This window comes from Chiloscyllium plagiosum, chromosome 24 (genome assembly GCF_004010195.1).
Source record: "Chiloscyllium plagiosum isolate BGI_BamShark_2017 chromosome 24, ASM401019v2, whole genome shotgun sequence".
Lineage (NCBI taxonomy): Eukaryota > Metazoa > Chordata > Chondrichthyes > Orectolobiformes > Hemiscylliidae > Chiloscyllium > Chiloscyllium plagiosum.
Genome location: NC_057733.1, coordinates 37,105,864 through 37,120,944, shown reverse-complemented (window position 1 = coordinate 37,120,944; position 15,081 = coordinate 37,105,864). Strand labels below are relative to the sequence as shown.

Below are 15,081 nucleotides of genomic sequence, written 5' to 3'. Positions count from 1 at the left end.
CACTTTTCTCTTAAGACCAAAAACCATAAGAAATAGGAGTGGAATTAAGGCCATTCGGCCCATTGAGTCCACTCCACCATTCAATCATGGCTGATGGGCATTTCAACGCCACTCTCCCTGTATTCCTTAATTCCTTGCGAGATTAAGAATTTATGAATCTTTGACTTGAAGACATTTAACGTCCTGGCCTCCACTGCATTCCACATCATTCTAAATTGACCCCCTTCTAATTCTAAGGCTGTGCCCACAGGTCCTAGTATCCCCACCTGAAACAATTTCACAGTGTCCACCCTTTCTCAGCCATGAATTATCTTGTAAGTTTCTATTAGATCTCCCCTCAATCTTCTAAACTCTAATGAATACAATCCCAGGTTCCTCAGCTGTTCATCGTATGAATCTCCGCTGGACTCGCTCCAGTGCCAGAATGTTCTCCCTGAGGTGTGGGGCCCAAAACTGGACAAAAATGGGGCCTAACCAGAGCTTTATAAAGTCTCAGTAACACATCACTACTTCTACATTCCAAACCTCTTGAGATAAATGACAACATTACATTTGCTTTCTTAACCACAGACTCAACCTGCAAGTCAACCTTTAGAGAATCCTGTACTAGCACTCCGAGATCCCTTTGTACTTTGGCTTTATGAATTTTCTCACCATTTATAAAATAGTCCATGCTTTTATTCTTTTTTCCAAAGCGCAAGACCTCGCATTTGCTCACATTGAATTTCATCAACCATTTCTTGGGCCACTCTCCAAAACTGTCTAAATCTTTCTGTAGCCTCCCAATCTCCTCAGTACTACCTGCCTGTCCACCTAACTTCGCATCATTGGCGAACTTCACCAGAATGCCACAAGTCCCTTCGTCCAGATCATTAATATATAAAGTGAGCAGCTACAGCCCCAACACTGAACCCTGCGGGACACCACTTGTCACTAGCTGCCATTCTGAAAAAGAACCTTTTATCCCAACTTTCTGACTTCTGTCAGACTGCCAATCCTCAATCCATGCAAGTAGCTCACCTCGAACACCATGGGCCCTCACCTTACTCAGCAGTCTCCCATGAGGCACTTTATCAAAGACCTTTTGGAAGTCTAGTAGATAACATTCACTGGGTTTCCCTGGTCTAAACTACTTGTTACCACTTCAAAGAATTCTAACAGGTTTGTCAGGCACGACCTCCCTTTATTAAATCCATGCTGACTTGTTCTAATCCGACTCTGCACTTCCAAGAATTTAGAAATCTCATCCTTAATGATGAATTTTAGAAGTTTACCTACAACCAAGGTTAAGTCAATCGGCCTATAATTTTCCATCTTTTGTCTTGATCCTTTCTTGAACAAGGAGGTTACAACAGCTATTTTCCAATCATCTGGGACTTACCCTGATTCCAGTGATTTTTGAAAGATTGCAAAGAAAGCCTCTGCTATTTCTTCAGCCACTTCCCTCAGAACTCTCGGATGTAGCACTTCCGGGCCAGGAATTTATCAATTTTTAGACCTTTTAGCTTTTCAAATACTTTCTCTTTTATAATGGCTACCATATTCAACTCTGCCCCTTGACTCTCTTTAATTGTTGGGAAATTACTCATCTCTTCCACTGTGAAGACTGACACAAAGTACTTATTAAGTGCTTCAGCTATTTCCTTATCTCCCATCTCTAGCCTTCCTGCATCAATTTGGAGCAGCCCAATCTCTACTTTTGCATCTCGTTTGTTTCTTATGTATTGAAAGAAACTTTTACTATCATTTCTAATATTACTGGCTAGCTTACCTTCATATTTAATGAACTTCTGTACTGTGTTCTCAAGTACACCCAGAAATTCCTGCCATTGTTGCTCTACTGTCTTCCCCATTAGGCTCTGCTTCCAGCCGATTTTCATTACTTCTTCTTTCATGCCCCTGTAATTACCTCTATTTAACTGTAATACCATTATATCCAATTTTGCCTTCTCTCTTTCAAACTGCAGACTGAATTCTACAATATTATGATCGCTGCCTCTTAAGTGTTCCCTGACTTTAAGATCTTTTATAAAGTCTGGCTCATTACATAGCACTAAGTCCCGAATAGCCTGCTCCCTTGAGGGCTCCATTACAAGCTGTTCCAAAAAGCCATCCTGTAAGCATTCCGTGAATTCCCTTTCTTTAGATCTACCGGCAACATTATTCACCCAGTCCATTTGCATATTGAAGTCCCCCATGATCACCATGACCTTACCATGACTTATCTATTTCCTGGTATGTCTTGCACCCCTACCTGACCACTGCTGGGAGGTCTGTAAATAACTCCCATTATGGTTTTTTTTGCCTTTGTGGTTCCTCAACTCCACTCACACAGACTCCACATCATCTAACTCTCTGTCATACAGTGCCATAAATTTAATTTTATTCTTAACTAACAAGGTAACCAGCCCCCCCTCTGCCCACCTCCCTGCCTTTTCGGTAAGTTGTAAATCCTTGAATGTTTAACTGCCAGTCCTGAACCCCCTGCAACCACGTCTAAGTGATGCTTACCACATCATAATCATTCATGATGATTTGTGCTGTTAATTCATCTGCTTTGTTATGAATACTACGAGCATTCAGGTAATTTTCTTATCCTCATGATTTCCATCACCTTTAGTAATATGCCTTAAGTTATTTACTTATTGTATAGGTTTTCTGTAAACATTTAGGTAATCATATTTTCTTTTGTAATGGAGGTTACTGAATGTAAAGAGAAATCTGTCTAAAACTTTAACACTATGCTTATTGAAAATCATTATCAACACATTATTGTGCAAAGGCTATTTCTTTTTTGCAGTTAGGTTTATAAAACAGATTAAAAATGTTTACATTTACCTATCCATGGTCTGAGAGAATACCTGGAGCTGTCAATGGGAGTTCATTAACATGAACACTTCAACAACATGCACCAAACCACGCACTGAAATTCACACTATCAGACCTAAAACAGCATTAATGTCCAACATAAAATCATGATTAATAGAACACAGACTTAAGAGATTCAGGATTCTTGTTTACCCAGACCACTTGAGCTACAATATTATATATACCAAGTATCTGCAAATAAGACTTTAATTCCATTGCTGTAATTATACTGACAGAAAAATAAATCATATCAAACTTCTGAGTTATGGAAGACCAACTGAATTAAAAGCTCTCTTTACTGAAGTAAGATAAAAAAAAAATTAAATAAGGTAAAGAGTTTAAAATTAGTTCAAAAAATAAAAAGAAACATCGAAAAATACAGACCAAATGGTTAGAGATTTTTGTGAATATGAATACCTCATTCCCTCCTTTGCCATCATGTCCAAATTTGGTGTCTCAGTAGTCAATGGCCAGTTTGCACCAAGATCACCCCATCCAATGTCATCAGCCAGGATTATGATGAAATTTGGCTTTCCTGAAGAGGCACCAGCAGGAGCTGTACTGAAGTCAATGTTGAAATAAAGAAATCCACTGATGAACGCAGCAGTGAAGAATGCCATCATAGAGAAAACTCCCATGCTCTTATAAATCTGGATGAATGTGTCTTCTGGTATTGCCTAAACCTTGTCTCCATCCATTGTTGTCTTGTCTTTACTGTAACAATGTCAAAATTTGCAAAGCAATCAAAATTTCAGCACAGAACGTAGGCTTATCAACACCATTAATATCTGTTATATTACATTTCCTTTAGATTAACTAATTCTCCTTTAAATACTAATACTAACTTGGCTTCAATAATCACAAGATGTAATGGATAGAAGCATCTATGAAGTAAATATGTCTTCTAAACCCCTCTCTTTACGGTTGTATTATCAACCTCAGATTTATGACTGCTTTGTTAGCAATTCGATAAACACTGATATAATCTTTTGCTATTTATTCTCTTAAACCTTTTCAAACTTTTCTTTCAATCTCCGCTGTTCCACAAATCTAGTCACATTATTTTCCAGATCTCTCAAAGGCTCCAAAATCGTGTAAAAATGCAGTGCCCAAAAAAAAGTACATATCACTTCAAATGATGCCTCACCAGTATCTTCCACAGATAAATCATTATCCGGTTCCTAGGAAGGGTCACCAGACCTGAAATGTTAACTCTCTGATTTCTCTCCACAGATACTGCCAGACCTGTTGAGCTTTTCCAGCAATTTCTGTTTTTGTTTCTGATTTATAGCATCCGCAGTTCTTTTGGTTTTTATGTATCACTATCCTCTTGGTTCTTAATTTAGTTCTTCATTATATAAAATCACATTTGCATTTTTTTCCATCTATAACCCTGTTTTTAAAGATTTATTAAAATACACCCTGGATCTCTCTGTTCCCAAACGTCTGCGCATGTCCAAATTGTTTAAGCATCTGGGAAATGAAAAGGTCCAAATAGAGTTTGCGCATACAATTACTTTGACCAATTTACTCTGTTTTTCTTATACTATCCACAGAAGTTTTAAATTTCCAATCTGCTCTCAAACCAAAATAACTTTGTGACCAGTCCAATTTCTGATTGGTTGTGATCCAGGATGTAAAGGCTGGGGCTTTCAATAATGCTAATATGTCACAAGTAAGTGGTTAGACTGATTCTTGTTGATAGCCAGTGCCCATGTCTTGCACGGCAGAAATTTGTATCTGGAAGCTGAAGTGACTGTCTCGTACACGCAAAGATTACTCTGTCAATGATCAGGAAACCTGGAAAGGTGATGCAAATGCCATGGCTAAGTTAAACAGTCGTATGAATGCTGCTGAAGCAATTGGGTTCTGCAGTCTGGATTTCAAATACCCTGTTAACAGGTTAACAGATACTGCGAGGTATAACATGATAAACTATGCTTCAATTCATGATTAGACACTGATTGAGCTTACAACCTGTCGACTCTGCATAATTGCGAATGAGCATCACAAATCTGTTCTATCACTTTTCCTGATAGTGGGGAATTACGCTGGAAGCACATCCACTCCCTAAAACTCCATTCCCCCAATTCTTTACACGAACATCAGACATCCTGAGCACCAAAGTAAACAGTACTGCCAGCCAAACTTTACAGCCTCTGTGGTCTAAAGATATATAAATAAATACTCAACAAAGGTTACATTGTTTGACTACTGTAAAATTAGGCACCATAACAAAATTACAATTAAATATTAAAGTGAATAGGTGCCAAGTGGCCAGCTACATAAAATTATTAACCGGAAACATCAATAAGAATCAATTTACTATCTATAAAGTGCATTATTTCCCATGGTCCCACTCCCTGTGTTAGCTTCTACCATGCTTGGCCAACATTTCTGGAGATATATAAGAAATCTTAGCAGTTCAAGCTTGTGAATTGCAGACATTTTTGATTGCACTTCAGTTCTAGGAATGACAAAATATGTTAGCAGCATTGAACCCAGTGCTGATCAAGGAAGCAATAAAGTTGGAATGTGGAAATTAGATCAAATGCAATAACTGATTATTTATTAGTGACAAGCAGGACCCAATGAAAAGATATAATTTGATGCACTTTATTTCGAATAACAACAAGAAGAGTATTTAATCCAAGTTCCATGGAATTTAATACTGATTTCTGAAAAGGCATGGAACAAGCCACTACTATAAAAACTAACAAAAACAAATCTGATATTAAAAAAAGCCACGCTGGAAAACAAATGAAATTCAATAGTACGTAGTCTTGGAAACATGGCTACATCACTAAAAAGACTGAATTCAAGCCTGCTGGAAAAGACTGAGGCATTGAGATCGCAGTTTATAGTTCTGCTTGAATTGTGCCATTTATATCTTCTTCAAAACCTAATCCAAATTTGGAATGAGCCCACCAAAAAAGAAAGGCAGATGATGAAAGCTGAATATTCAAAAAAAGAATGGACTTCTAATTTTTTTTCCTGAGATGGATAGAAAAGCTGTGTTTACCTTGTAAAGGAAGTGTAGAAACATTTCACGATACAATTTGAAGTTTGTATGTAAACATACATCCAACTGTTAACACTTGACTGCCAAAGAAAAATCAGTACTGCTCCTAGGTTCTCTAGCTCTGCCAACTAAAGGAACATTCCAAAGTTCAAACTCATATCCAGAAGATTCTTGTGCTATTTTGATCAATATAGATATGTGAACAGATGTCTTTCTTAATTAAATTCAACAGATTTTTGATGAGGGATTGCTTTGGAACTGAGATGAGACAGTCCTGCAGACCCATCCCTGGGTCTGCTTTATACATATTTTATAATCAACATTTCCTGAGACACAATAGGAGGAGGTAGGACTTGAACCCAGATCCCCTGATTCAGCCGTAGGACACTACCACTGCACCACAAAAGCCCACTGTATTTGCTTTATAGTGATATTTTCTAATCAATCTGTTCAGAACTGTTTATTACACAGCTCAGGAACAGGTAGGACTTGAACCCAGGCCTCCTGGATCAATGGTAGGGATACTTCCACTGCACCACAAGATCCCTCTGGTCTTTCTTTTATTTCTTTTGTTCCTATCCAGAAGTGTTCCTATACACAACTGACTATCTTTTTCAATCACCAAATCACAAAGAATTTTTTTTGTTGTTTTTAAACTACTAACCACCACCAGGAAATCACCACAAAAGCTCACTGTGTTTGCTTTATAGTGATATTTTCTTATCAATCTGTTTAGCACTGTTATTACACAACTCTGAAACAGGTAGAACTTGAATTCAGATCTCCTGGCTTAGAGATAGGAGCGATACCACTGTGCCACTGGAGTTCTACCCTTTGGTCTGCTTTTTATTATATACGTAGAAGTGTTAACTCACACACCGAACGGCTTTCCCACCAAATCACCACAACCTTTTTTTTAAAATATTTAACTATTAACCACCACCAGTAATCACTCATGTAGCCAATTAGAAATTTACGTACAAAGCCCTTTATGGGCAATGCAAATCATCAAGAGTGAGAGGGATATAGGGACACTCATAGAGTCATACAGCACAGAAACAGATCCTTCAGTCCAACACGTCCATGCTGACCTGGCTTCCTAAACTGAACTAGTCCCACTTGGCTGCTTTTGGCACATATCCCTCTAAACCTTTTCTATTCATGTACCTGTCTAAATGTCTTTTAAATGTTGTAATAATACCCACCTCCATCACTTCCTCTGGTAGCTCATTCCATATACAAGTACCACCCTCTATGTGAAAAAGTTGCCCCTCAGATCCCTTTTAAATCTTTCCCTTCTCACCTTAAATCTATGCCCTCCAGTTTCAGACTCCCCCATCCTTGGGATAAGACCTTGGCTGTTCACCTTATCTATGCTCCTCATGATTTTATAAATCTTTACAAGGTCACCTCTCAGCCACCGACACTCCAGTGAAAGAAGTCCACAGCCTATTCATATAACTCAAAGCTGAAAATGTGTTGCTGGAAAAGCGCAGCAGGTCAGGCAGCATCTAGGGAACAGGAGAATCGACGTTTCGGGCATAAGCCCTTCTTCAGGATTCAGGATTCTTCAGCCCTTCTTTCTCCTTATATAACTCAAACCCTGGCAACATCGTTGTAAATCTGTTCTATACCCAAGATGGAAGAGATTAAATGAAAATGGAGTTGGAGGGAGAAATAAAACACTATGGTGCTAACCGCTCTCTAAAGGCATCGACATCGTGTGCTCCCTCTCCAATGACACCTAAGCTTGAACGTAACCGTAGAAGAGGGGCAGACAGACAGCAGAGATGATCCCCTACACAGCCCGCTGCCTGGACGGGTCTGTAGCCAACCTGACCAGGCCCAGGGGCGGACCCACAAGGAGCTCCTCCGATCTGGCTACACCCCTCCACACCAGATGCTCAAAGATCAGGCATGTAGGGCAGAAATGCAACCAAAAACAAAACAAAAGATTTCTCAAACAGCTAGAAAGGGTGTGAAATTGCCCACACTCATCGTCCACAGACTCCAAGCACTGCAAATTAAACAGTTGAACCAGGAGTCTGTGAACCGACTCAATCTGTGATTATAAGGGACTGCTGCATGCAATACCCTCCACCCAAGGCCCCAAGGGAAACGGGAGGCATCCTGCATAGAAAGCTTTTCACTGGGGATCCTGGCCACCCGGCAGCAAATAAGCATGCCAGGGAGTGTCCAGGCAGTGGACAAAGGAGTCAAGGATGGTGTGCAGCAACAGCCTACACAAAAAGAAAGTCTCTTTGTGAGGAGGAAAGACGCACTACACATACCAAAAAGGTGGCTCAGGTTGTGGGCATGGGCTCCTGGGGCCAATTGGCCTTGGGGCCAATGTGAAATTCCATACGAGCAGGAATTCCACTGCACAGCTGAGCATCTTCCAACTGGTGCACGACGTTGGGCCCAAGCACCGCCATTTACTGACAATGGATGACATTGGCCGCGAGCTCGATGTCCACTCAACAAGCAGCCCAGGCCTCCACCACCCAGTACATCCCCAACTCTGGTCTCCCCCGCAGCCAAAGGGCCCTCCCCTCCACCAGCCACTTGAACCCGGGACGGTGGAGGTGTGGGTTTTGACTTGTGGCTTCCTGACTGCTGCTATTCCTGATGATAACAAGACCCTATGCGAGTTGACCATGTTCCAGATATCGATCAGGTCTTGGTTAAAAAAAAAGGCTGCGTTCTGAAGGAAACGTGAAGACCCTCGCAGTCTAAAAACCAGGGCTGCATATTGTAATTGATAGCTGCAAATCCAGCAGAAGAAATATGCTGCCCACCAGGACATGGCATCTGGGAAAAGGCTGGATGTAAATGTATTGCTGCAGGGTCTGAAGCTGAAAGTCACCACCTGGGTGCAGAGTCACACCAGCGAGTGACCATCCTCCTCTATGGGGAGACTCAGAACCTGTGCCATGACCCAGTGCATGTTTTTGTCTCAGAAGAAATTAGTCAACATCCTCTGGATTCTGGTGACAAAACCAAGAAGAGAGGTCAAAGGGACCAGCCAGTACCACAATATGAAGGTCACTACATGATTTAAGAGCAGAATCGGTTCCTTTTAAATAGCACTCGGAGCAGTCCTGTCCAGCTGCCTAGGTGAGCTGAGACTTTGGCCTCCAGCTCTTCCCAATTCACCAGCCAGGATTCCTCAGACAAGCTGAAATGTTTCAATGTTAGAACATAGAACATAGAACTGTACAGCACAGGAACAGGTTCCTTGACCCATGATACTGTCCCGAACATGATACCAAATTAAACTAATCCCTTCTGCCTGCCCTTGGTCCATATACCCCCATTCCTTGCATATTATCAAACAGTCTCTTAAATGCCCCTATCTTCTCTGCCTCCACCACCACCCCTCGCAATGCATTCCATACTCCTACCACTCTCTGTGTAAAAGAACCTGCCTCTCACATCTCCTTTGAACGTTCCCCCTCCAACCTTAAATGGATGTCCACTAGTTTTGGACATTTCAACTCTGGAAAAAAAAGATTCTAACAATCAACTCTATTTATGCATCTCATAATTTTATAGATTTCTATCAAGTCTCCTTTTTGCCTCTGCCACTCCAGGGAAAACAACCCCAGTTTCTCTAACTTCTCCTTATATTTCATACCCTCTAATCCGGGAAGCATCTTGATAAACCTTTTCTGCACTCTTTCCAAACTGTCCACATCCTTCTTGTAATGTGGTGACCAAAATTGAACACTGTACTCTAAGTGTGGCCTAACCAACGTTTTATAAAGCTGCAACTTGACGTCCTGACTCTTGTCATCAGTTCCCCAACCAATAAAGGCAAGCATGCCATATGCCTTCTTTATCACCCTATCTACTTGCGTGGCCACTTTGAAAGAGCTATGGATTTGAACTCCAACATCCCTCTGTACAACAATGCTGTTCACAGTCCTGCCATAGTTTATACTTTTCCTTAACATTTAATCCCCCAATGTGCAGCACCTAGTATGCTATTCAATAGTATACTATTCATTAACAGGATATAGGCATACCTAGCTAGGCCAGCATTTATTTTCCATCCCTAACTGCCCAGTGGACAGATAAGAGTCAATCACATTGCTATGGGTCTGGAATCCCATAGAACAGATCATATAAGGACAGCAGTTTCTTTCCCTCAAGGACATTAGTGAACCGGATAGGACTTTTTCTGACAATTGTCAATAGTCTCCTGGTCATTATTAGACACTTAATTGATATTTTTATTGAATTCAAATTGCCATGGCAGGACTTGAAGCTGGGACCCCACCTCCTTACCTGGTGTGCTCGATTAATAGTCTAGTAATAATATCACCAAACTATGATCTCCCCCACTTCTTATCTCCAATTGCTCAAATTAGACTTACAGAAAGTTTCTGACTGCCTGAATCTTTTTTTCCACAAACTTTTACAGAAGTTGTTAAGAAAACAATTTTAATCGTGGTATAATAATACCAGTAGCTGAGAGAAGATTTACCGGTAGGTTAACATGGATTATGTTTATTCGGATATTAGTGAGTTTGTTATGAGTTTGTTATTTTTGTTAAGTTTAGAAGAACGCTGTTGTGGCAGAGTGGTAGTGTTTCTATCTGTAGGCCAGGGGCCTGGATTCAAGACACTCCTGCTCCAGAGGTGTTTCATAACATCTCTGAACAGATTAATTGTAAAAGGCATTAATGGTTCTTTATACAATAAAAGCCATAACAGATTTTAATGGTATCTGTTAATGAAAGGTAATTGAGGTGTGCAGCCTTCAACAGGTCGAAATTTAAGTAGTTTGCCAGCTTAACTGTTTGCTCAACCCCGCTCTAATTTATAGGCATAAATATTGCCAACAAGTCTATTTGGGCACTTTGTCAAATCCATTTTAAAAGTCCATATACAGTATACACATTAACTTTAGTACCCTTATCAACCCTCTCCATTACTTCATCAAAAATTATTTTAAAGGATCAGCACTTTTTATTTAACGGCATTTGTTGATGTTTTGCAAATGGATTATTTGCTTTGAGTGCAGTTTACTATTAATTATGTTAATCCAGTCAATTAGCAATTTTTCTTTTTCTAATTTTTAAACTTTATGTATGTAAATCTTCTGTCTAATGAAGCAAGGGGTTTTAGTACCACAGAATGCATTTCAGGCATTCAGAGGCAGCACAAACACTTTTCATTTTGAAAGTATTCCATGCGTTTATGGTTCTATAAAAATCTTCACTATGTTCCAAAACTTTCACTCCTCAGCCATTCGATATAGCGAATGTCATGGGTGATTGTATTTGAATGCAAAATAAGCAATTTAATAATTCAGTATTTATTGCATGATCATGGAGTACATTCTATTGAAAACTAGGGGCGAGACAAAAAAAAATATTTCCCATGATCTCCTTGCAATTGGAATTCAAGAGACCAGAAAAATAAATGTAGCACCTAAATGATGATTTTATAATGGCATTAATGTCCTTCTTTTATTATTACAGTACGAAGGCAAGAGATACAATTCTGATTAAAGCATATCAAGAGAAGTGCAGTCAATAAAATCTGGCAAATATAATGTAAATGCACATCAAAGCTTCTTCTACATTGCCTTAACAATGCACTTTTGTTCCAATCCCAAGAGAAAAACTTGTTCAACCTTTCCCCTTACATACTTGTTCATTTGTGATATTATGTATCATTATAAACAACAAAAATAACTAAGGGTGCTTGTAAATTTTCCCCTTACTTCAGCCTCATTTTTCTAACTATGCCTCCACTTGTTTCAGCTTCAAATCCTCTCTGAATCTCACCACATCATGCTTCCCTCTTTAAGATCATCTTTAAAACTCACTCATTATGAAGATTTTAGACATACTCTTTACTATCGTTTTTTTTCTAGCTTGGTACTAATCTTATTAATATTAATATCTGACCACAAGTGAAGTGCCTTTGAAAGCTCTTCTCACTGTCTCTTAAAAACAACACAAATGAAGCTTGTTGATGCAAATATGCAGGCCAGCCTTTATAGAAGAAGAGTCTGGTTACCTTTTGAATGCGTACCCTTTCTAGGGAACACCCAGAACCCTTTTAATAGGGTAGAAAGGGAAATATGAAAGAAGAAAAACTACAATGGTTAAAAGAATAAAGAAGGCAAGAGTGACTTGCTTGAATTCAAAAGTTGCTTGCTTGTTACTGTGTGGGACAGATTTTTTTTTGGTCAAGTGTCAGCTGGTATAAAAAATGAAATAGAGTGAGGGAACAGGACAATTAGAGAATCCGAGAAAATGTTTCTCTTTCTTTTGGATGGTAGATTGGACACATGCAAATCACTTTGTACTGTAGCTTTTTTCAAACTTGCTCGGACTATTTTACTGTATTTCTAGCATTTTCAATTTTATTCTAACCATTTTGCCACTTATTTGAGTGAACAAATTAGAACCAAATTGGAAGCAATCCAGTGCTGGGCGCGAGTTCCATTAAATGTTTCAGAGAGAGCGCCAAAACTGAAACACAGTTATATTTAGCAGGTAGTCTTGCAACACCTCAATCAGATGTATAAGTGAAAAATCAATTCTAACTCACAGTACTTGCTAGCCCCCTCTTGACATAGTTTCAAGTATTACTCTGTGATCAGCATCTACTGACCATGAGGGAAAATTCATTAATGTGCTCTTCTTTTGTCCATAGTACAGAAGCATTGCAATCTTGTTGCAGATTCAGCTTTGCCCTGATCAATGTATCTCACTGGTGCCCAAGGGGACAGGCTGATAGATTTTATCACTCATGGAATCCAAGACATCTTCACACACACAGGAAGAGTGTTGAGTGTTAGCATATACCCAGTACAGGTGTACTCCTCTTTTTAAAATTAGATTTAGGATACAGGGTGGAACGATGTCTGGAAACTGGCAATTCACATATTTCACTTCCCAGATAAGCAAACTGCCAAAGTGACAGTAGAATGGACACCACAATATTGAAAAAGGTCAGACACAGAATATTTGGCATATAGAATGAAGGAGATCCTTCAAGAGTGGGATATTATTTTGGCTGGAAGAGACTGGAATCCCTGCAGTGTGGAAGCAGGTCATTTGGCATCAAGTCCACATCATCCCTCCAAAAGGCATCCCACCCAGACCTACCCTATCTTTACCATGGCTAATCCACCTAGCCTGCACCAAGGACAATCTAGCATGGCCAATCCACCTAACCTGTACATTGTCATACTGTGGGAAGAAACTGGACCACCCAGCAGAAACCTCTGCAGAACATACAAATTCCACACAGTCATCACCCAAGGTTGGAATCGAAGACAAGTCCTTCACACCATGAGGGAGCAGTGCTAACCACTGAGCCACCATGCTGCCCAACTTCCTTTGCACCCTCACTACAGTGGATTGGGGTTGGCTATGGAGTTTTATTTGAATAGTTTCTCTGGTTCTATGCAGAACAAAGACTAAGTAATTACAGCTGTATATTGTACAGATCATTCTGCTGTAATGCACGTCTCATTAACACAAATTTGTTATAACACAATTGATGAAATGGGAACACTCTTTCTAAAGCACAAACGTTTGAAGTGTGTATTGGTTATAATGCGATTCCAGCCCCATTAGTTTAAATAGTGCTACTATTACACGATTCTCTTATAACACGGGATTGAATGAGAACACAACTACCACGTTATAGCAGAACCCACTGTACTCATTTGACCACAAAATCCTGGCTATAGTTTGGCACTAAGAAAATACTGCAATGTTGAAAAAGCCATGTTTTGGCTAAGTGGTTAAATCAAGACCTTGATGCACTAAAGGGCGTATAAATGATCTCAGTGCACTATTTAAAGAACATCAGGGGAGATATCCCCAATCTCCTGAACAATATACATCTCTCAATCAATGTGAAAAAAACCTTAGCCATGATTATTTTGCTTTATGGAACTTGGATGCAAATTGGCTGTTGCATTTCCTACAATACAAGAGTCAGTGCATTCAAAATTACTTCACTGGTTGTAAAGTACTTTGGGGAGCCTTCAGGTAATCAAAGGCACAACATAAAAACAAGCTTTTCTTTCTTGTTTCTCTTCTTCTTGAATATAGAACAACCCAGCATGGAGTAACTCAGAAAAATACTGCCTGCCCCACACTTAAGAGTTAGAAGGAACTCAAAACAAAATTATGTATATGTAATTACATTAAGACCTCAGTGAAATTCACATATCATTGCGTGATCTCATGAAACTGCAATTAAATTGTACGTGGTTATCATAGACAGAAACTACCACAGTGGAAACGAGCATAATTACAAAGTTATTACATTAAATTTCACTTTCAAGTTTTAACACAGCTATTTCTAGCAATAGCCTTAGCTTTTAAATGTGGACATACTGATACACACCACTGAGGTTTAGGTTGAGGAGAATTCGCTTTTGGATTTAACAATAATTATAAGAAGCAAGACCTTGCCAGAGTCCAAAAATACTTCAAAATCATCCCTTGAAGAAGTTTTCCTCCTCTCTCTACAAGAATCTCAGGGAGTCCCTCTCCCACTGCAACTCCCAGGTCATTTCCTCTGTCCTGAAGCTCTTCCTACCTGCCTATCTCCTTTTCCACCTATCCACTCCACCCTCTCCTCCCTGACCTATCACCTTCATCCCCTCCCCCACTCACCTATTGTGCTCTATGCTACTTTCTCCCCACCCCCACCCTCCTCTAGCTTATCTCGCCACACTTCAGGCTCTCTGCCTTTATTCCTGATGAAGGGCTTTTGCCTGAAACGTCGATTTCGCTGCTCCTTGGATGCTGCCTGAACTGCTGTGCTCTTCCAGCACCACTAATCCATTCTTTGAGACCATCTACTGAGCTACAAAAAGCCTAAAAACCACAATTAGTTTAGCAGTGCATATCCTCTTTGGCATAATTTTCTCCGGATGTTTACAGATATAAAGTTGTTTTGGCTTACATTTGACACTGGCATGTCCCAAATTTTAGAGTTTGAAGACTGTGGATGCGCCAGGAAATCGCAATAAAGAGCAAAGCAAGAAAACTTTGAAAATCATTGATCACTGTTTTAGTCTTATTTTATTCAAGTGATACTTCAAAGGGATGAGATTTATGACATATCTTCCACACAGCTGTTCCAGCTGTATTAAAGATATGTTGCCCGTAATGGCAGAGCCATAGAATTATACAGCATAGAAACAG

General features: G+C 39.7%; 2 protein-coding genes across 2 annotated transcripts in view; both read right to left on the bottom strand.

Moving 5' to 3' along the window:
• The window catches only part of arsg (arylsulfatase G), a 61,302-nt gene extending 57,796 nt beyond the window's left edge, over nucleotides 1–3,506 (bottom strand). The window contains exon 1 of the mRNA XM_043714831.1: nucleotides 3,286–3,506. Within this exon, the coding sequence (XP_043570766.1) occupies nucleotides 3,286–3,506 (221 nt within the window). The remainder of the gene's footprint in view (nucleotides 1–3,285) is intronic.
• The window catches only part of LOC122562188 (archaemetzincin-2), a 111,064-nt gene continuing 99,446 nt past the window's right edge, over nucleotides 3,464–15,081 (bottom strand). The window contains exon 8 of the mRNA XM_043714841.1: nucleotides 3,464–3,582. The gene's annotated coding sequence lies outside the window, so the exon portion shown is untranslated. The remainder of the gene's footprint in view (nucleotides 3,583–15,081) is intronic.